The 21,537-nt window shown below is 52.2% G+C and overlaps 1 protein-coding gene and 1 long non-coding RNA gene across 6 annotated transcripts in view; one reads left to right on the top strand and one right to left on the bottom strand.

Annotated features, from left to right (window-relative positions):
• Positions 1-1,130: 1,130 nt before the first annotated feature.
• LOC134479951 (uncharacterized) lies at positions 1,131-10,942 on the bottom strand. Its single transcript, XR_010053904.1, has 3 exons — positions 10,483-10,942; positions 5,203-5,328; positions 1,131-1,395 (listed from the first exon to the last, which is right to left on the bottom strand). It is a non-coding gene; the product is annotated as an uncharacterized LOC134479951 (long non-coding RNA).
• Scube1 (signal peptide, CUB domain and EGF like domain containing 1) overlaps positions 2,023-21,537 on the top strand; it is a 121,960-nt gene continuing 102,445 nt past the window's right edge. For 2 of the 5 annotated variants that reach the window (XM_039079290.2, XM_006242092.5), the window contains exons 1-2: positions 2,027-2,235; positions 5,226-5,357. In XM_039079290.2, the coding sequence (XP_038935218.1) occupies positions 2,148-2,235; positions 5,226-5,357 (220 nt within the window). In that variant the 5' untranslated portion in view covers positions 2,027-2,147. Of the gene's footprint in view, positions 2,236-5,225; positions 5,358-21,537 lie in introns of all 5 variants that reach the window. The other 3 variants (XM_039079292.2, XM_039079288.2, NM_001134884.1) reach the window with 3 other exon arrangements.

Here is a 21,537-nt window from a genome sequence, read left to right as displayed (position 1 = left end):
CTGGCGTTAGAGTGACAACTCTGTGTAACCAACCCACCCCAGAATGGTCATACCAGCTTTCATTGTGTCTTACTTCTGCTCTGAGAGACAACGCATCTTTCTCTACCCCAAAACCCTTCTCCTTGGTCAGGAACTTAGACACATGGCTCCCCTCCCCCAGCCCTCACAGGACCCTTTGGCTCTGCCACATGAGCCATGGTCTCGGAGAAGAGACCCTCATTTCTCTGCGCACTTGAAGAGTGTTAGGTCATCAGAAAATTTGACCTTCAGGGTCACTGAAGATAAAGGTTACTGTGGATAAAAATTTCATATTAGCAGAAGAGTCCCTGGGAACTCTAGGGAATCCCAAGCCATTCCCAGCCCCCAACCCACCTTAATACTGAGGGAGAGGATAGAACCTGAAAGGTCTCATGGTTGCTACTGAGTCTGAGTGGGAATGGGAACCCCCTGGGAAAGACGCATGAAAAACATCACGATAAGAAGTCAGAGCCCCCTCCCCTTCACCAAAAACGCTTCTCACACGTGGACAAAAACCCCAAAGCCCTACAGCTGGGAGAAGACAAAATAAGGCATGGTGAAAAAGAAGAGGAGGAGGAGGAGGAGGAGGAGGAGGAGGAGGAGGAGGAGGAGGAGGAGGAAGGAGGAGGAGGAGGAGGAGGAGGAGGAGAAGGAGAAGGAGAAGGAGAAGGAGAAGGAGAAGGAGAAGGAGAAGGAGAAGGAGAAGGAGAAGGAGAAGGAGAAAGAAGGAAAAGGAGAAGGAGAAGGAGAAGGAGAAGCAGCAGCAGCAGCAGCTACATGGCCAGGAGCAACCAGAAAAAGAAAACGCAGGCAGTGGCAGGGTAGGAGATGTGGACACCGTAGAGGCCAGTGTCCCACGTTTTTCTCCCTGATTCCATCTGCATAGCATGGAAATGTACCCCTTGCCTTAGCCTCCAAACTATTGCCACAAGCCCACAGGAAATCTAGTTGGCAGCATGAGCCGAGACACATGACTTTAACCTTCTGGGGCCTTAGAAGGTGGCTGCAAAAGTGTGTGTTGGGGGCAGGGAGGAAGAGACAGCCAGCATGGAAGGGAACCGATGGACGCAACACTACGCAGGCAGAGTGGACAAAAAGAGAAAAGTCTAGTCTTTGAATCTGGAGAGCAGGAGAAAACAGGCGTTCTTATTGGTGGTTGTCAAGGAGATGGGCCTTGGGGTTTGCTGAACTTTTTCAGCGTCCTGCCTCCCGAGCTGAGAGAGGCCATTGAGTGCCCGCCAGGCCTCAAGGCCTAGGGGTCAGGTGTAGACTCCGAGCTGGGGGGAGGATCTGGGCTAGGGAGACTGCAAAGCTATGGTCCTCTCGCCCTGCTGGGCCTGTCATCCGAGGACCTGGACTTCGCGGAGCAACAGGAGCCTGGGGAGACAGAAAGGCCACTCAATCCAGGTCGTGTGTCCATTCCCTGGGAACACGGTTCTAGGCGCGATACGCGTCTGTCCAAGACAAACACTCCCTTAGCCATTGTCCTCGGGGCAGTAATGAAAAATTCCTTTGATTTTGTACGCAAATTCTGAAGCTATCTTCCAGAGCTTTTCATGCCGTTCAGTATGCGGCTGTCCCCGGCAGTACTTGGCACCCAGTAGGGCCTCACTAAATGCCTATAGATCGACTGCGTGCACTAAGCATCATCTTCAGCACTCCTGGGTGCCTCCGGGCCTTTCTTTACCTCTACTCCCCCAACTGAGTGTGTGCGGGGCTAAAGGGTGCTGCGCCGGAGGAACAGTCACCCTTGACCTCGGGGACCCAGGAGATAGAGCTGGACTGGGGAAGAGCGGTCTGGGGACCTGTCCCGGACCGGTGACATCCTGTACCCGGACCCCAGCTCTCTCCGCTCCCACCCCCCACCTGCCGCCCTCCCCCACCCCCGGTGAGAGGGCGGGCCCAGACCCTCGCAGGCCACGCCACCCGACACCCACTGGACGGCCTCCCGCGGAGCTCCGCCCCCCGCGGCTGCGGGCCAATGAGCGCGCGGCTGTCAGCTTGTCTTGCGCGCCGGCTGTGTGGCTCCGGAGCCGGAGCGGTAGCGGAGCTTGCTGCAGACAGGAGCGCTCGCAGAGCGGCCGCTCTGAGCGTCCCGTGCCCCGCACCCAGCGCGGCCCGCAGCGAGCATGGGCGCGGCGGCCGTGCGCTGGCACTTGTGCCTGCTGCTCGCTCTGGGAGCGCGAGGGCAGCTGGTGGGGGGCAGCGGGCTGCCAGGTAAGCGCGAGGACCCCGGGAGGATGAGAACGCGCGGGGTCCTACAGGCTGCCACCCCGCGCCGTCGGAGGCCGCCCGGCGCCGGGTCCTGCCTCCTTGCAAAGTAACTTCTGCGAGCGCCCTGGGCGCCCGGGGCCGGCGGGGGCGGGGTGGGCTGAGGCCCCGGGAGGGGAAGCGGGAGGCCGGAGGAAGAAAGGAAGCGCGACGGCCGCCTGCGGGGCCCGGCATGCGTACAGAGACGGGCGGGGACCCCCGAGCCGAGAGCGGCGCTCCCCCAGGGCCCAGGACCCGGCAGCTGCCGCGTAGGAGATACCGGAGGTGTTCAGAAAGGACGCGCTGGGACTGGAGGGGAGGTGGGGAGATGGAGGGACAGACGACAGGAGCCGAGGCGCAGAGAGAGGGAACAGACAAAAGGGCCCAGGAAGAAGCCCTCAGAAAGACAGCCGCGGGAGGGAAGAGGGGAGAGGAGGCAAGGGAGGGGAGCGAGGAAGCAGTGGACAGCGGAAAGGAGAAAGGCAGATCAAAGGACGGAGAGGAGGAGACAGATGGACACCAGACAGAGAGACGGGAGGACTCGGAGGGGCGTCGCCGAGGGAGGGGACCGAGTGAGAGAGGAAGGATGGAGATGTCTGGGAAGAGATGGACAGATGGACTGTCAGACAGGAGGGGGAGAAGAGACGGACAGACGTAGGGAAGGAGGTGGATGAGAACACGAATAGCAGAACAGATGAGGACGAGGACATCGGAGAGAGGGGGCTGGAGGCACAGGCACACCAGCCTTTGGTCCGGGCAGAAGGAGCTGCTAGGTAGGGGTGTCCCTCTGTGATCTGAGTTTCCTGAAAGGGGCTCTGGGGGCAAAGCTGCACACTGAGCCACTCTTTTCACATTCTTTCTTGTTCTCCTTGGAGAGGGCAGGGAGGGTCCTGTCTTGCTCTCCCTCCACTGAGTCTCGGGAGTCAGAGTCCCACAGAGATCCAGTGCCAGGGAGTTTATGATAGTCCAGCTACTTCACCGTTGGCGCTGAGGTTTCTTCCATGCTCCCGTTCCAGAAGCTGGGCCTTGTTGAGGGTACTGGATAGTCTGTGGGCATTTCTCCCAGGTTTTGGGGTCCTTCACCTTTGTGGGACTGTCCTGTGTGCCTCTCCCTTCCTCTCTGTCCTCCCTGGTGTCTGTCTGTCTCTGCCTCTCCCCCTTCCCTCTGTGGAAACCTGGTGACTCTGGAGCCCCAGCGGCTAAATAAGAAAACCAGAGTTGAAGTGAGCAGCCTGTATCTGAGGGTTGCACAGGGATCTGCAGTTCGGCTCAGCCTGGTTTCTTTGCTCCCAGGTCAAGTTTATAATTTGAAAGGCAGCAGCCCCACCTACCCCTTCCAAACTTCTGTGTTCCAATCCTATTTAGGTGAGAGATGGGAAGGACCTCAGACCCCCCTGGAAACTTTCTGAACCTCACTCTCACCTCCTGACCCACGGGAAGTAGGAAGATGAGCCTCTCTTAGAGGTCCCCCCACATGTTCTGGCCCTCTCAGGCATCCTGTCCTGAGGTAGTGGGTCCCTAGGTGGCCAGCTCTCCAGAAAGCCCCTCCCCCACGACCTCCCCACTGGCCTTGAAATTCGCTCTCCCGGTTTACTATGCTGCCTACCTCTCGGTTCTTGCCTTACTGCCTTTGGACAGCTGCAGAGGTGGACCACACACTTGAACCGAGGTGGCTGGCCTTGGGAGGGATCCTACATCTGTGTATATGTGTGTGTCTGTCTTTTGCATGTGTTTGCGTGTGCAGGGAGGAATCTCCTGTGCTCCTATCCAATGCCTCTCTCCCCTCTGGTGTGGAGCTGGTACCTGGGAGTCTGGAGTGAGGAAGAGGGGTGGGGCACAGAGCTAGAGCCCAGGGTCCAGCCAGAGGTTAAACTCAAAGTGGGCATTAACAGGCACCATGAACTCTAGGGTGAGACCAGATGGATAAAGAGATGGGAACATTTGGAGCCTCCCAGGGGGACTGTCCTCAGGGCAGCTGCTGAAAGTCCCTTGTCTGCTCACCTGAGTCCTTCTGCCTGTCCATCTGTGTGGTGCTCCCAGCCAGCTGGAAGGAGAGGGATGCCCAGACAAGCTCTTTCTGTGATGGAGCCTAATCCAGTATCTTGCATTACTGGTCTCAAATCCCCAGTCTAAACCTAAAGTTCTGGCTGTTCCCTGAGTAAACTCAGAGTGAGCAATGGAATGAAGGGACAGGGAGGGAGGGAGGGAGGGAGGGAGGGAGAGAGGGAGGGAGGGAATGAATCAGGAAATCAGGTGTGTGTGCAGAAGGCCTTCCCACTCTGTAGCCATGGCTGCATTCTGGATTTATGTGCTGGGGATAGGAGGTAGGGTGCACTAGAGCTCTCTGAGCCTGGGTGGTGCTGGGGGGTCTAGAGGCTGGGCTATGAGTACTGGCTATCTGAAGCCTGGGTTGGCAGAGGGAAAGAAAGGCAGATCCATAGACACTACTCTGAGTGGGAGCCTAGGGGATGATCCCTCCCACAGTTCCACTGCCTTGGGACCTCACATCTAGGTTATCTGCAGCCTTCTTGGATGGCCTCTGCTTGGTACCTGTACACCATTCTGCCTTAGTTTTCTTATCTGCAACCCTGAGACCAGATCTCAGTTCTTCTGAGGACTCTTTCAGGAGGAGTATGGACTTGGAAGGATGCCTGAGGGGAAACCTAGACCCACAGAGGTTTTTCTAGCCTTCGGTTTTTCCAACTCTTAAGTGAGGATAATGGCTATACCCAATGGGACTGTTATGAAAATAAAGACCAGATGTGAAAGGACGTGTGCCTGGCACAGAGAAGCTGCCTCAAGGATGCTACCAATTTGCCCCTTGTCACATCAAACTGACATGTGACTGTTAATGTTAGCTGTTCAAGTGGTCAGTGGTAGGATGGGGGCATGAACTTCCGGCACAGTCTCAGATGTCTTCCCAGCATGCCTCACCTGGACTTTCCCCTCCTCCGCAGGAGCCGTGGATGTGGATGAGTGCTCAGAGGGCACAGATGACTGCCACATAGATGCCATCTGTCAGAACACACCCAAGTCTTACAAATGTCTCTGCAAGCCGGGCTACAAGGGGGAAGGGAAGCAGTGCGAAGGTAAGTTCCCTCAGCCCTCCCCAAGCCAGGGCCAGAGGGAGGTGGCTGAGGCCTGCCCTATGGCGTACCAGCAGGCCAACCCTATAGCCCACCCCTTGGACATGGGCAGCCCCGGCGTCTGACAATTTTATGCTGTCCTGCAGGCTTCCAGGAGACATAGCTACTCACCTGGAAGGCAAAAGTTGAAACTGTGGGGTACCAGGCTTTCACCTCAATTTTAGCCCCCTTTTTCTTGATAATATCAGGGTTGAATGACTTTTGTGTGTCCGGCCCTGACTACACATGGGAATCAGTAAAAGCTCAGGGTGACTTGTCCTCTGGATCCCTAACTTCAGCCTCCAAACCCCGCCTGTGAGCGGGGCTGTGAGGCTGGCTCAGCTGCCTCTCCTCTTTCCAGCCCCAGTCTGTGATTCAAGCTATATATCCGTCTGTCTAGCCTGCACCTGGAGTGCCGGGTTGATGGTTCCCCAGGGAAGACCTAGCAGTGTGTGCCTGAAATCCCAGTACTCAAGAGTTCAGGGAAACTCAGGCATGGTGGCCCACAAACACCTTTAATCCCAGCTCTCAGTAGACAGAGGCAGGTGGATCTCTGAGTTTGAGGGTAGCCTGGTCTACAAAAGCAAGTTCCAGGACAGCAAACTTCAACACAGAAACCCTGTCTTGAACAATCAAAAAATAATTTTAAAAAAATTAAAAATAAAATAGAATAAAAAGAATTCAAGGCAAATAGATCTATGTAGGCTACGTCATCTTAGACACAGTAGGTTTGACACTCTCCTGAACCGTCTCCAAAAAAGAGAGAGAGAGAGAAAGAAAGAAAGAAAGAAAGAAAGAAAGAAAGAAAGAAAGGCAGGTAGAGGAAGGAAGGAAGAGGAAGGAAGAGGAAGAAAGGAAGAGGAAGGAGGGAAGGAAAAGAAGGAAGGAAAGAAGGAAGGAAAAGAAACTGTCTCCTGAACAGAGAAACGTGAAGCCTCTGTGGTCCTGGGAAGTGGGAATCTAAGTCAGGTGGGATACTGACTCATAAAGGACTCATGGTTGTTTTGACACCATGTGTGTTGGGCAGAGCTTGGCTATTCTCCCTGATCACAAACCCCTAACCCAAACCTTCCCATCCACCCAACTGTGCAGAGGAAAGCCAAGCATTGATGACCGTGTTTCCAAAGTTTTACAGTAGCACAGACAGAACCAAAACCAGGGTTTCCAATCCTCAGTCAGACTTGCTGGTGCTCAGTCTCCTGTGTGCGACTGCACTGGGCAAGCCTTGCATGAAAACATGAGGATGTTCCGCCTCCTCTGACCAGGCCCTGCAGAGCTGGGGCTCCGCCCTACAGCTGCCCAACTGCCCCCAGGAATGCAGACATCACTGAGCTCATCTCTACAGACTGAGAGACAAGCAGATGGCATCTTCATAGGTCCTGCTTAGTGTCAGCTTGCTTGGATCCCCAGGAGCAGCAGGGGGGAAGCTGATGTGACCCACGCACCTCTGGGAAATGCCCAGGGAGGCAGGTAGAGAGAGCAGGTCATGTCCAAGGCTGCTGGCAGGGCCTGGAGGGTAGGTAGCTCAGTGGTCCAGGCAGTAAAAGTGAGGGAGTGTGTGTACTTTCTGACTCTCTCCTTGTCCTTAAGACCCGATGTGCCAGCAAAGGAGGGCCATGTTTGGCACAACCCTCCTGCTAGCTGAAGCCACTGAGGTGGCCTGTCCTTCTCACAGCCCAGCTTCTGCTGTTTACTGCCCTCAGGTCACATCATCTGCCTGTTTCTCTGAAGCCCTTCAGAGCTCGGATTAAACACCCCATAGTGATGGAGCCCTGGGACGAGACATATTTAGCTCATTTTGAGGAAGAAGCTCATGTAGTCTAGGCTGTCCTTGAACTTGTTATGTGGTTGAGGCTGACCTTGAACTCCTGATCTTCCTGCCTCTATTTCTGGGATTACAGATGATTACAGATGTGTAACACTAAACCTAGTTCAGGATCAGACCTAGGGCCCCTGCATGCAAGGTAATCACTCTATATCTGAGCTATGTCCCAGCCCAAGAGCCAGACTCTTGTTCCCAACCAGCTCAGCCACCTGGCTCTGTGGACCTTTCTTTGCCCATCTCTGTCCCAGGAGGAGGTTGGAGTGCCCTGAGGGAACGCACATGCACACTCCTGAATTACAGTCCCATTATCCTCCCAGAAGCCCCTCGGCTGCCCCCATTGTTGCTTTTCTGACTCTGGGTTCTAATTTCATATCTTGCATCCCCCAACCTTGTTTACTGAGGGCTGGGTGTCAGAGCCATCTCTCTCAAGCCATATACATCTGGCTGTCACGCCCAGGAACTCTCGAGCACCTCACTTACAAAGTCTGTCATTCTGCTCCCAGCTCCTGGGGCAGGGCTGGCGATATCCCTGGTCTATAGAACATGTTTAGTCCTTAGTCGTCTCCCCGCCCTGACTGGAGTTCAGCTGAGCAGTTTGTGAGACCCCAGTGAGTGGAGGGGAGTGGGAAGCAGGAGCCTGGGAGTTGCTAGGAGGATCTTTTCTGTGGTGGTGCATTTGACCCTGTGCCATGCGAGGAAACCAGGGTGGCCTCTGCAAGGCACCTTGGTCGCAGCCCACCTCTGACATAAGCACTGGGCAACGATTCCCCGTCAGCAAGCCTCAGCGTCTCCTTTGGCTTTGTTTCCACTCATCCTGAAGAGCTGGGCCCTGCAGGACACGGTGCAGTGTATGAAGCCCTCCTGCCTGGCTCCTAGCTCCTAGCATTCAACATGCAGATGAGCTTGTTACCTGCCACCATTTGCTGTTATAGGAGCTGCAAGCCACAGGGGGTTGTGAATGGTAAAGACCTTTCGGAGTCCCTCAGTGCCACACACATTTGGGTGATGCTCCTGATACCATGTGCCCTGCCCTTCCGTTGGTGCTGCCTAGGGGCTGAAGTGACAGTCTTAAAGCACAGAGAATGCTGGTTGGCCTGGGTTCTGAGGGCCTGGGTACCAGCTTGCTTGTCTTAGGTGTCCTTATTCCTGGAGACCGGCATTGGTTGGCATAAGGGCAGCCTATTGGAATATTGACACAGAGACCATCAGACTCCCTAAGATGGCTATCCCCAGAAGACTGCAGACACATCCATCTGCAGGGGCTGAGAGGCCACATTCAGGGTGGCCTGAGGGAGCTCAGAGACCACCCAGACGTTCATTTCCTTGTTTGGATGGTCCGATGGAGACCTGAGAGAGGAGGGCCTTGCCAGGATTGGGATGAGAGCCCAGGTGTGGTGGGCCCATTGCTGTGTCTTCTGTGGTCACTGCTGTCTATCACGTTCTGAATGGTCCTTATTCAACCGAGCAGAGTCGTTAGAGAATAGGTGTTGAGCCGGATTGCTGGGATGCACATCCCGCCTGTGTATCTGGGCAAGGCACTCAATGTATGGTGTCTGTACAATGCGCACCATCTAGCAACCACTTTGTAGGCTTTGAAGGCAAGGGTTAAGTGAGCTGATGTATTTAAAGCCTGATAGCATAGCCTGGCGTGTAGCGTGTAACACACAAGCATTAGCTGCTGTTGCTATGGTGATGGTAGTAGAGCTAACAGGTGATGATGGTGTGGTGCTTTTCACTTTTATCCTTTTTTAATTTGCAGCGCTGAGAACCAAACCCAGGGCCTTGGGCAAGCCACATGACAAACTGCGTCTTTACAGATGGATGGACGGATGGGTGGGTGGGTGGATGGATGGATGGATGGATGGATGGAAGGATGGGTAGATAGATTGCTAGACAGACAGATGGACAGACAAACAGACAGACAGATTTGGGGGATTTTTTGAGAGAGTTCTCTGTGCAGCATTGACTATCCTGGAACTTGCTCTGTAGACCAGGCTGGCCTTGAACTCACAGAGCTCCTAAAAGCTGGGACTAATGGCATGCATCACAACCACCTGGCAGATGTGGTGTTACTGACTTAGATGAAGGTTATGGTGATGGTAGTAAAAGTGATATTGGTGAGGTGGTAAGGATGGTGATGGTGAAGGTGAAGGGATTGATATTAATAATATTAGTCACAGTGACAGTGATGACACAGATTGTGATGTTGATAACAGTGGTAATGGAGGTGAGATGACTGTGATGCTGATGATGGGGAGAGTGATTATGGTGCTGATGGTGACTATGGTGATGGGATGCAGATGATGATGACTGTGATGCTGATGATGGGGAGAGTGATTATGGTGCTGATGGTGGCTATGGTGATGGGATGCAGATGATGATGACTGTGATGCTGATGATGGGGAGAGTGATTATGGTGCTGATGGTGACTATGGTGATGGGATGCAGATGATGATGACTGTGATGCTGATGATGGGGAGAGTGATTATGGTGCTGATGGTGGCTATGGTGATGGGATGCAGATGATGATGACTGTGATGCTGATGATGGGGAGAGTGATTATGGTGCTGATGGTGACTATGGTGATGGGATGCAGATGATGATGACTGTGATGCTGATGATGGGGAGAGTGATTATGGTGCTGATGGTGACTATGGTGATGGGATGCAGATAATGAGATGACTGTGATGCTGATGATGGGGAGAGTGATTATGGTACTGATGGTGGCTATGGTGATGGGATGCAGATGATGATGACTATGATGATGATGATGGGGAGAGTGATTATGGTACTGATGGTGGCTATGGTGATGGGATGCAGATGATGAAATGACTGTGATGCTGATGATGGGGAGAGTGATTATGGTGCTGATGGTGGCTATGGTGATGGGATGCAGATGATGTTGAGGCAGTCTCCATGTCTGTTTCATTATCATCTCATCCTACTGATGTATTAATGCTGGTGAAGGGCTTGCTGCCAGCTGACATGGTGACTGAGGCACGGGGCTTGCTGAGGACAAGTAGGGTTGCCTTGGGTCACTGATGTGGCTCTAATGAGGCAGCTCTGTGACTTGTGTGGCCCCTGATTGCTTCTCCTGCTAGGCCTTTCCAGACCCATTCATGCATCCATTGTCTGCCCCACCATATTGCACTGTAAGTTCCTGGGTTCCTCCTGGGTCTACCTCAAGGGCTGTTGACTATTACATGTTTGATTTCCATCCCAGGACCCTAGCTGTGAATGGAAGGGCTGTATCCCCAGGCTCACCTCCTTCAGGAAGCTTTTCCTGATTCCCAAACAGGTGACTTCCCACCTCTCTGTTGCCATCCTTCCTCAGAGCCTGATGTCCTAGGCTGTGATGTCCCACATCACACCTCTGAGGCTGTCCCAAACCTGTTGCAGCCCAGGGGACATCAGGAAAGGCCTGCCCGAGCCTCACACACTCGACTTGGAGATGAGGAAGCTGAGACCTGTGACTGGCAGGACCAGTGACAGCGTCTATCTAGGGAAACTGGGTCCAGAGAGTTCGGTCTTCAGCCAGGTGACCCAGCTGAGGGGCAGCAGAGGCTGGCCCTAGCCATCAGCCATGAGTTCTCAAGTATGTCTGAAGACTGTGGGGAGAGGGTTCCCAGATTCCCTCGCTGTGCAATGATAGAAGAGGCTGTAGAGACCCTGTTCTCTGTAGCGTTCCCTAGAGACAGGTTTATGACTGTGACCCGCTAGGATCATGTCATCCATGGGGTAGATGGGAGCCCCTCCCCTTGGGCGTCATCCATGGAGCCCCTCCCCTTGGGCGTCATCCTTGGAGCCCCTCCCCTTGGGCGTCATCCATGGAGCCCCTCCCCTTGGGCATCATCCATGGAGCCCCTCCCCTTGGGCGTCATCCTTGGAGCCCCTCCCCTTGGGCGTCATCCTTGGAGCCCCTCCCCTTGGGCATCATCCATGGAGCCCCTCCCCTTGGGCGTCATCCTTGGAGCCCCTCCCCTTGGGCGTCATCCTTGGAGCCCCTCCCCTTGGGCGTCATCCTTGGAGCCCCTCCCCTTGGGCGTCATCCTTGGAGCCCCTCCCCTTGGGCGTCATCCTTGGAGCCCCTCCCCTTGGGCGTCATCCTTGGATCCCCTCCCCTTGGGCGTCATCCATGGAGCCCCTCCCTCCTGGGCTCACCCCGGTATCTGCCTGAACACTTTGAGCTACTGTTTTGTTTTAAATCCCTCCCTTCCTTATCTCGCCCTAGCTACCTTCATTTACTCCTCAAACTCCAGCTTCTTTCTACTCCAGGACCTTTGCACACTATGTCTCCCGGTTCCTCTTCCCTTGCTTGGCTAAGTGGGTGCATCTGCATCTCATGGGGCCTTTTGATAACAGGCCTTTTGGAGACCATGGGGGCCAGCCCTGCACCAACCAGTCCCCTGTTCTGAATTAAGCAGGCCTGTTTGTGCTCCTTCTGCCAGAGGGGCAGGCCGGGGCCAGGAGTGGGCAGCTCATCCCCCTTAACGGCCTCAACTCATTTAACCTTAATCACCTTGCTTTCATAGACATTTGCGAAGGAAAAGGGCCAAATTATAGCTTGAATTGAGTCTTACTATTCTTAATTAAAAGCTCTTGTTTATAATCAGGACCAGCCCTCAAACAAGGAGCAAACCACCCTCAGATGGCTTGTTTAAATAACCGAGACCCCCCCACCCCACCCCACCCCCGCCGTTAATGGCTGTTTAGTCTGAACCCACGGCGCACATCGCCCTTCTATGTGTACTTAATTTTTAGACCATTCATTCAAGTGGTTTATTCCTCTCACAAGTTTCAACTCGGGCCCTTTTCAGAATGCTGTAATTAAAGCTCTTGGGGGAAATGAGATTTTTGTTTTGGCCACAGTATATTAAATATATTACTATTTTCCTTTCGGGATATGTGTGTGTGTGAAAAGAAAAAAAAAAAAAGACACCCATCAGAGATCGCAAAATTAGCATGTATGTAATGGATGTAAATAATCACTTCCTGGATTTTATATCCCCAGGGGTGTCCTTGTCAATCACTAAAGGTAGGTAGATTACAGAGCATGTCATTAAAGGGTTTTAACCAAACTCTTAATAACACACCCGGCATTCATTTAGTTTATCATTAAGAGGGGGTGGGGAAGAACTAAAACCAATTGGCCTTCGCAGCAAGTAACGGTGGAGGTCTTGTTAAGTCATTTCCATTAGATTAGAGCACACTTTATTGAAACTCCAGGTAGAGCTATGCTTGAGGCGGGGAGGGCAGGAAAAGCCGGGGGTAGGGAGCCAGCCAGGGAGGATTCTCCTCCCCCTGAATCTGAAAACATGCAATTATGCTAACGTGTACTGCCCAAGATGAAAGCTGGGATCCTGCAGACCAAAAAGGCAAGAGGAATCTGGACTTCAAGCTCCCAGCTGCTTATTCTGGGGTAGCAATTAGGTGGTGGTCTCATTTCTGTTCTGTGAGAAAATTTTCATCATCTTCCCATTAAGAGCAACATAGGGAGGGAAAGGTTATTTTAGCTTACGGAACCAGGGTACACTTCATCATTGTGGGGAGTCAGGGCAGAAACTCAGGTAGTCATGTCCAGGACCAAACTCAAGAACAGAGAGACAAATGCACCCCCTGCTGCCTGCTTGCTTAGAGACGAGCGAACCCTCTTCACGCTTACACAGTCCGGGGCCCCAAACCAGAGAATGGTACTCCCCACAATGCACTGGGTGTCCCCATGTCAGTTGACATTTAGAACAAGTCTCCCCGGCCATGCCCACAGGTCACCTTGATCTAGACAGCCCCTCACTGAGACTCTTTTTGCAGGTGATAATCAGTTGTGACAAGACCAACAGTTAAAACTGACCAGCAGGGATGGGGCAGGGGCTGGAGAGATGGCTCAGCACTTGTTCTTACAGAGCACCCAGGTTCAATTCTCAGCAGCTATTTGATATCTCACAGTCTTCTGCAACTCCAGTTCCGGGGGACGCAATGCCCTCTTCTGACCTCTGTAGGCAACAGTCATACGTGTCGTGCTCCTACGTACCCGCCAGCAAAACCTTCATACACATAAAACAAAAATAAAATAAACCTAAAAAAGTAAAAAAGCATGGGTTGCTTGCCATGGCAGTTTAGGTCACTGGGAGAGTTGTCGGGGCCCATGCTCATCCGTAGCAGGGGACAGTGCAAACATTGTGTCCTTGGTGGGTTTGTATTGAAGACAAGTTTCCATTCTATGTGGGATCTGGCCCAGAGTGTTAGCTAAGGGTCTTCTCACTGTTAGGCTTAGTGCTGGGCCCAGGTGTGCTTCCTGGTCATCACTCGGTAGTTAGCAGGAAGGTAGTTAGCGGGAGGGTAGTTAGCGGGAAGGTAGATAGCAGGAGGGTAGTTAGCGGGAGGGTAGTTAGCAGGAGGGTAATTAGCAGGAGGCTGGGCAAGACAAAATGAGTCAGAAAACCTTCAGTGGGGCAGAGGCAGGACTCAGTGGGGGTGGAGAAGTGAGTACCCCTGCCTGTGGTAGGGAAGAAATCGGGGTGGTGTGGAAGGTGTCTGGGGTGTTCTTAGAGGAGGTGTCATCCAAGCCTGTCAAGGAGAGCAGAAAAAAGCATGTCTCTGACATCGCCTCCAGCTCTCACTGACCCCCAAAATCCTGCAAGTAATGGGTCATCTGGAGCCCCAGCTTCCAGTCTGCATCCCTTGACAGTGAGAGCAGCAACTCCTGCCTGGGGCTTGCACTTGAGCAGATGTCTGTGGAGGGAGCCTGTCTCTAGGGCAGTGGTTCTCAACCTGCAGGTCATGACCCCCACAAGGGTCACATAGCAGATCCTCCTGTACATCAGATACTTACACTACGATTCATAAAAGTAGCAAAATTACAGTTATGAAGTATCCACAAAGGTAATTTTATGGTGGGGGGGGCATCCCAGAGTTAGGAAGTTAGTTAAGGGCCACTGCTCTGGGGGGTGTTGAAGGCAGCCTCAAACTTTGGTTGGGCTCTTCTCTCGAAAGCTCCTCTTCCACCTGGCTTCCCACCCCCTGGGTGTCCCGCCTTGCACCCCACCCTCAGGTGACAGACTTTCCCAGTGCTGCCTGCAGGCTCTCTCGCCTCCCCCCCCTCCGCTGCTTCTTATTACAGTGGCTGTATTTGTGTTTCCATCAGAGGAATGCTAACCAGAAAAAAACCATTATTTCTAAGAAAATAAACTGTGGGCTCGTTGGCCTTTGAGTGCTACTGAAATGGATATCGCCCTTCCCCAAAGGCCTTGAGACAAAGAACGCCGGGGGCTTGTGTATATGGGTGAGGTCAGGGGGTCCGGAGGCTGCCCTGACAGGGTCCTCCAGATGGATCCGGGCTGTAACCCTGGAGGGATTGGGGTCTGTAGCAGCAGTGGCTTCCTGAGGTTTCAGACTTGGGCTCTTAACAGCTGCCAGGGCTGATTTTTTTCCCCATTCCTTCCAGGGTCTCTAAAATATTCCCTTCTCTCAGAGGACATAGGCCTTCTGCCTAGGCCTCCCTTCATGGTGAAGGGGTATGAAGCTGAGAATGGACCCATGTCCCCATGTGGGTCTCTCAGGCTTCAGCATGCTCACAGTGCTCCCTACCCTAGAGGTAACAAACACTGTTGACCATCAGCAGAACTCATCCGCCTGTCCCTTCCCACTGTCGGTCCCACAGGCAGACCTGGACCTCCCTGGGCTCCTGCTGGTTTCTCCCAGAAGCCAGGCTGGTAGCTCCTTGTGGCCTGTGTCCAGGTTGAGAGCAAGAGGCCTAGCAGAGGCATAGAATGAGGGCAGGCAGGTATCCTGATCCCCAGTAAATAGTAAGACATCCCTTGGGCAGCTTCATCCAGATTAAGAACATGGAGTCTAAAGCTAGCCTGCTCAGTCAGGGTTTTGGTATTATAGCTCACCTGCCTGGTGAGGGAAGCAGAGCTGGTCCTTCCTACCTGGGCCACAATGAAGATTTAGCCAGTTGCCCTGAGAGCGATCTCCTCTGTTACATCTGTTATTTGGGGTGGGGGGTGTCACACCCTACAGGGATCTAGGAAGGAAGATGGGAAGTTTATTCACACAGGTTGCAGCCGCTGCAGCAAGGAGACATCTCAACTGCCTTCAGCCCAGGCTTGCTGACAAGCTAAGTGCTCAAGACCTACTCTGTGCACCCTGTTACCTCTCTAGGCTATCCGGGAACATAGACCAGCTCTCTGCCCTGGAGCTGAGACCTTTGCTAGCACCTGTGTACCCCTGATGGTCTGGGAGCCAGGTTAGGAGCTCCTGGAGAGTTTCAAGGTCTGCAGCACAACCCCTTTCGGTCTTGCCAAAGAAAGGAGAGAATGGCTGATAGCTCCTGGGATCTGGTTTGTAATGGGCAGGAAGGAACACAGGGCTGTCTGAACCCCACCCCACCCACCTCACTGTCATCTCCAGACACTTCCAGGGCTCCTTTTCCCCCAACTCTCTTTTCGTGAAGTCTTGAAGCCAGAACCAAGAGAAGAGGCCCAAGGAGAGTTTACTGTTGAGGGAGAATTGTTAGAGTTTGCTCATCCTTTTCCTAGTGGCTTGGTAGGGACACCCTTCTGATCTTGGGAGAACACACCCTACCGTGAACCAAGGCTAGGCAGGTGGCATTGTTCACAGTGAGCATCCTTGAGTCAAACGTAGTGGTACACCCCTGAAATGCCAATGCCCGGGAGGCGAGGAAGATGGGAAGTTGAGGGCATGGGATACATAGTAAGGACCTGTCCAAAAAAACAAACAAAATAGAAAATGCTGTACACACAAAGTGGTCCCCCTGCATCCAGGCAGGAGCCAAAAAAAAAAAAAAAAGGAAAAAAAAAAGAAAAACAAACAAACAAAGCCAGTTTGTTCCACAGATACGTACAGCAATGACTCTGGCTTTTCTCCAGTTAAAAAAAAACTGTATTGCGTGTTTTCCCGATGCACACAGTGCCTGTACCACAGTGTGCTGTGCTGGAGGACTGGGACGTGGTGGGGGTGGCTCTCTTCTTTCAGTCTTGTGTGGGTTCTGGGAAATCATGAGCTGTCCCACCAGCCCTCTTTTCTTTGTTCTCAAGACCGCTTTGTTGAGCTGCTGATCACATACCGCAGAGTCGACCCACCCGTGTGAGGTCTGCCAGCCGGTGCCTCCTAGTGAATCCACAGTTGCTCGCCACACAACCAGTTTAGAGATGCCATATTCCTTCCTCCACCCCAACCCCAAGACCTACAGCCCCCCATAACTGCCGGACACCAGTAGTATATACATTCTGTCTCTGGGCTTCCGTTCAGGAGGCACTCGGATAGGAGCACCTACTATGCGGCCTCTTGTGACTGGACAGTGTTCATTTTAGAGTCAGGCAGCCTGGCTCAGTTCCTGGTTCCCAGTGTCAGTCTTCCCATCAATGGATCCCCGGGATCCTTAACTTGGCATAAAGTTAAGGTGTTGGTGCCCACTTCTTGGAGCTGTCCTGTGTGCAGGGCCTGCAACACTGCCCAGTGCTGTCCCACACATCACAAGGGCCAGTGGAAGCAACAGCCCAGTCCTTGTTCATTCATTCAGCAGGCGGCCATTGCTCAATTCTGAGGCTCCCGCTGAACAAGACACACGTCCCCATGGATTGGCAGCTTCCAGTGTCACAGTGATGTTGCTGTCTATAGGTTGGGGAGCTGGGGGAGCAGAAGGAAGGAGATAGGCTAAGCTATCAGAGCTTCAGAGGGGGCAAAGCACCAAATCCCAAACCAGGGTGATTAGCAGCCTAGTCTGGGGAAAGGGGCTCCGGGCATAGAAAACTGCAGTTTTAATGATAGCTGGAAGCCACACGGGGCACTGGAAGAGGTCACAGAGTAACTGCAGCCCCATGGTTATCTCAGATCTCAGAATGGGGTAAGGAGACCCTCACTGCCTCTGGTTTGTCCACAGTTAGGAATGAGAACGTATATAGACTGGTGTTGGTTTTGCGTGACCTTTGACCTCTCCCATAATTAACTGCTGGGCCCACTTCTGGCATTGTCTCAATAGAAGGGAAACCTGATCGATGGATACCAGGGGTCCTCAGAGAGCTGGTCTCATTACTCAGTCATTACAGACCTGGAGCTTAACCCCGCACCACCGGAGGCAGGGGACTTAATCCTTCCTGCGAGGCAGAGAGAAACTACCTTCCCGAGAGCATAATTAGCCAACAAACCGGATTAAGATTTATTCATCAATAAGGACTCAACTTCCTAAGCCATACATCTCTCCCAGAATAGACGTCTATCTAAAGAGTGCATGGTTTTCCTAAAGCCACAGACAAAGGGGGGACAAGCTAGCACCCAGTCGGGGACTGGGTCTTTGTTAGAGCAATGGGGCTTCCCATCCGGGAGGAATGCCTACAAAAATGCCAATCAGGGGGAAGTGGGACTTGTCAGTAATGGCCTCTGAGAGTGAAAGTGTGGCTACTTTCGAAACCTTCCTCTTGAGGTTTTCCTGTCAGCTTTGCTTTAAAAAGAAAAGAGAAAAAATATATCCTAAAACAGCATTAAAATAAAATGAGAAGGTGCTCTGATTCATTGGGAAAGAATCTTCCAGAGCCTAGACACCACAGAATAAATATATATTTTATAAGGCAGTGAGAATCAATTTTGGATTAAATGGAGAAAAAAAAGAAAAGTCCATCCTCTTTGGGGTCCATCCCAGTGCTGGCATAAGACTGTCGCTGTGGGATGGCGTGCGTGCTAACATTTTAATACAGGAAAAGAAGGACCATGTGACCTTTGAAAAGGCCCACAATGCATGGTTCCTGTGTCGTTTGTTCCACTCTTTTGGATGTTGAAAGTTATCCTCTCCTGGGAACTAAGTTTTTGTTACAAGGAGGGTGAGATGGCTCACAGAGTGAGGGTGATTGCTGTCAAGCCTGATGACCTGAGTTTGATTCCTGAGACCCCCCCCAACATGTAGAAGGAAAACACAAACTCCTTCAAGTCGTCCTCTGACTCCCACGTGTGTACACACACACACACACACACACACACACACCAAATGTAATTAAAATTTTTATCACGCACAAAAAAGAAATGAGTGTAATAAAAATTTAATCACGAAAAAAATTTAATTAATTAAAAAACCTAAGCAGGAGGAAGAGAGCAGGGTGGGCTTTTCTCCCCTCCCCGTCACCACCCTGCAGTCTCAAGTCAGGGCATCCTGGAGATAGAATGCTCAGTCAGGTCTTTCTCTCAGTGCCTTCTTCTTAATAACTTTTTGGAGAAGGAGACTTGTTCTCCTCACTCCCGTGCAACCACGAAGATGTGGCTCTAACAGGAGGAGGAGGAAAAAGGGGAGGGGGGAGGGGGAAGAGGATGAACAGAAGAGGGTGAACCTGGATGCAGCCACTCCCTGAGCGTCTGGAGGGGAGGGCCTGGAGCCTCTCCTCATTAAGGTGGGACCAGAGCCCAATTCCCAGATGACAGTGTCACACAGCTCTGTCTCTGCCATACCATGCTGGCTCTCCTCTACATGCCTGGATTCCTAGGGTATCTGTGTCCTGTTAAAAATCGGAGAAAAAGGCTAGAGAATGGCTCAGTTGGTGCAAGCCTGGGGACCTGAGTCTGATCCCCAGCACCCGTAAGAGCCAGTTGGAGTAGGATGTGCCTGGAATCCTAGCCCTGGGGAGATGAAGGACGGGGGTTCACTGACCCGCATTTCAGTTGAATCAGTGAGCTCCAGGTTCCTTCTGTGAGACCCTATCTCAGAGAATAAGGTGGAGGGCTAGCAGTGAGTAAAGGCACTGGCCGCATAAGCCTGAAGGCTGAGTTCAGATCTCTGGACACAAAAAGCTGGCCACTGTGTAAGCATCTGTAATCCCAAACTCTGTAGACTGGCATCGAGTATGGCCTTCCCTATGGAGACTCAATGAGAAGAAGGCCTAGAAATCACCTCATTGGCTGTTTTGGCAGTTGCTGTATTGCATCCTATACTGGTGCTGAAACTGCTTGCCATCCTGATGGTAAAATTGCTCCTCTTAATCATCAGACTAAGACAACGGGCAGAGATTAAAAGTAGGCCACACCCATCGGGTGATTCTCCCCAGTCAGGAGAAGGAATGTCCCCCTGTTTGGGGACCTATGGGTGCTCAGATCTTACTACCACTGAACAGCTGGCTCGGTGGCATGCCGTGGACATGGTAGATTGTGTTTCTTCCTCTGTGGGCACCTAGGAAGCTCACCTTTTGTGACTGGGCTGGATTACCAATTGTATCACTGAACGGTGTCACCAGCCCACCTCATTTGTTTTTCTCTGTCTTAAACCTTTGTTTCTGGAAACCGTATCGTACTTACTTATTTTTAAGCTGTTTGAAGGAAGTGAGTGATTGAGTAGAAGGAAGAGTGGGTGGATAGATGGATGCATGTCTGTATGTTGGACTTGCGGATGAATGAGTAGATGGGGTGTGTGTGTGAGAGAGAGTGTGTGTGTGTGAGTGTGTGTGCTTGTGTTTGTGCATGTGTGCATGTGTGTGAGTGTGTGTGTCAGAGTGTTCAAGTGTGTGTGTGAGTGTGTGTGAGTGTGTGTCAGTGTTCAAGTGTGTGTGTGTGAGTGTGTGTGAGTGTGTGTCAGAGTGTTCAAGTGTGTGTGTGAGTGTGTGTCAGAGTGTTCAAGTGTGTGTGTGTGTGTGTGTCAGAGTGTTCAAGTGTGTGTGTGTGTGTGTGTGTGTGTGTGTGTTTGGAAGGTGAGTGTTTGCATTCATGAATCTAGAGATGGGTGGTTAAACATTTGGATGGACATATGAGTGAACAGATGTATGGATGCATTTTTTTTAATTAATGGGAGGACAGTGTGCCACCAATCATATAGATGTATGTATGAATGAATGGGTATGAATTTGGATATGAATGAATGTTTGCTTGGGTAAATGAGTAGGTTTATAGGTGACTGGTTAATGGAAAGATAATCCACCAACTTACGTATTAAGGTGAATACGTTTTAGCATTGGGTAGCTATGCCATAGAGTGTATAGACACTGAGGAAGATGGGTTTTGGCTAAATAACAATATGGCTGGCCGGTTAGTGACTGAGCAGATGGACAGGCATGTACATGTGTGTGGATGGAGGAGGAGCCTGTGGAAGGGCAGAGAGGTGAGCAGCTCCTGGGAGGCCAGGTAACACTTTCTCAGAACACAGTAGATCTGCGCTAAGGACGGAAGCTTGTACCGAGCCTTTTGCCTGTGGCTGGCCTGTGTTAGCCAGTGTGCCCTATGGGGGAGGAAGTGCATGGCCTGCCTGCTACTCTGTGGCTTTGAAAAGCTCTCTGACCTCTCTGCACTTCAGTTTGATCGGCCGTAAGAAGCACCTCCCCATCGGACTGCACTGAGGCCTGGAGGGGCTCTTGTTTCAGGAAGGCTGGCTCGCTGCCCTTTAGGGGGTAGCAGGAGAAAGGTTATTTCACCCAGACACAGCACAGAAGTCTATCCCCTCGGTCTGGCTGATCCACCCTAAGGGTCGTACCTGTCGTGGGACCAACAGCAAGTGGCACCAGCTGCTTGAACCAGGCAGATTCCACTGGGATCGGGCCAGTCACCAGTTTGCAGGAGGGATGTTGGGTCATTCAGTGAGAGGTGATGCCCATGCCTATGACTATGTCAAAGAAAAGCCACACTTAGGTTAAAAACAAAAAAGCCAGGTGGGCCTGTGCCTGTGACTGTAGCACTTAAGGGTAATGGTGAGGGAGCAGGGTGGGGGTGGGGAGAACTGGGTCCTTGGAGCTGACTGGGGTTCTAGCCTATCTATCCAATCCGTGAGCTCTGGGTTCACCTAGACATCCTGTCTAAAAAAATAAGATGAGGGCACTAGAGAAAGACAACCAGCGTTGACCTCTGACACCTAGACGCTCATCCACACACATGCGCCTGTTTGCACAGACACACGTGTGGAACAGATACACACACACACACACACACACACACACACACGAAAAAGGGAAAGCCATTCTTGTTATCTGAGATGTGGAAGGAAAACAATATTGCCTGTGGAGAGAAACCCCAGGTCTGTGCAGCTTGCTGAGTTAAAGCCAGGATGAATGTATTGCCTTAGGGATGGAGATTGGAGACCTAGAAGACATGTTCTGAATGCTGTGTGGAGGACTCTGAACAGCCAGGGCTGCGTGCAGACCCTGAGAGCAATGGGTATCCCTCAGCGGTGATAACGCTCAGCGCACTTTCCATAAACCTAAAGTCTTGCGTCTTGCTTTCAGGTTAATTAAACTACTAGGTATATTTAAAGTCAGAACTGTCGTGACTCAGTTCACTTCCCCAGATGGCACAGGTGGTCACTGCGAGCAGGGGTCGAGTGTCATGACTCCCAGACCT

This window comes from Rattus norvegicus, chromosome 7, assembly GCF_036323735.1.
Source record: "Rattus norvegicus strain BN/NHsdMcwi chromosome 7, GRCr8, whole genome shotgun sequence".
NCBI classification, from domain to species: domain Eukaryota; kingdom Metazoa; phylum Chordata; class Mammalia; order Rodentia; family Muridae; genus Rattus; species Rattus norvegicus.
The sequence above is the reverse complement of the archived record's forward strand: the minus strand, read 5'-3'. Positions and strand labels throughout refer to the sequence as shown.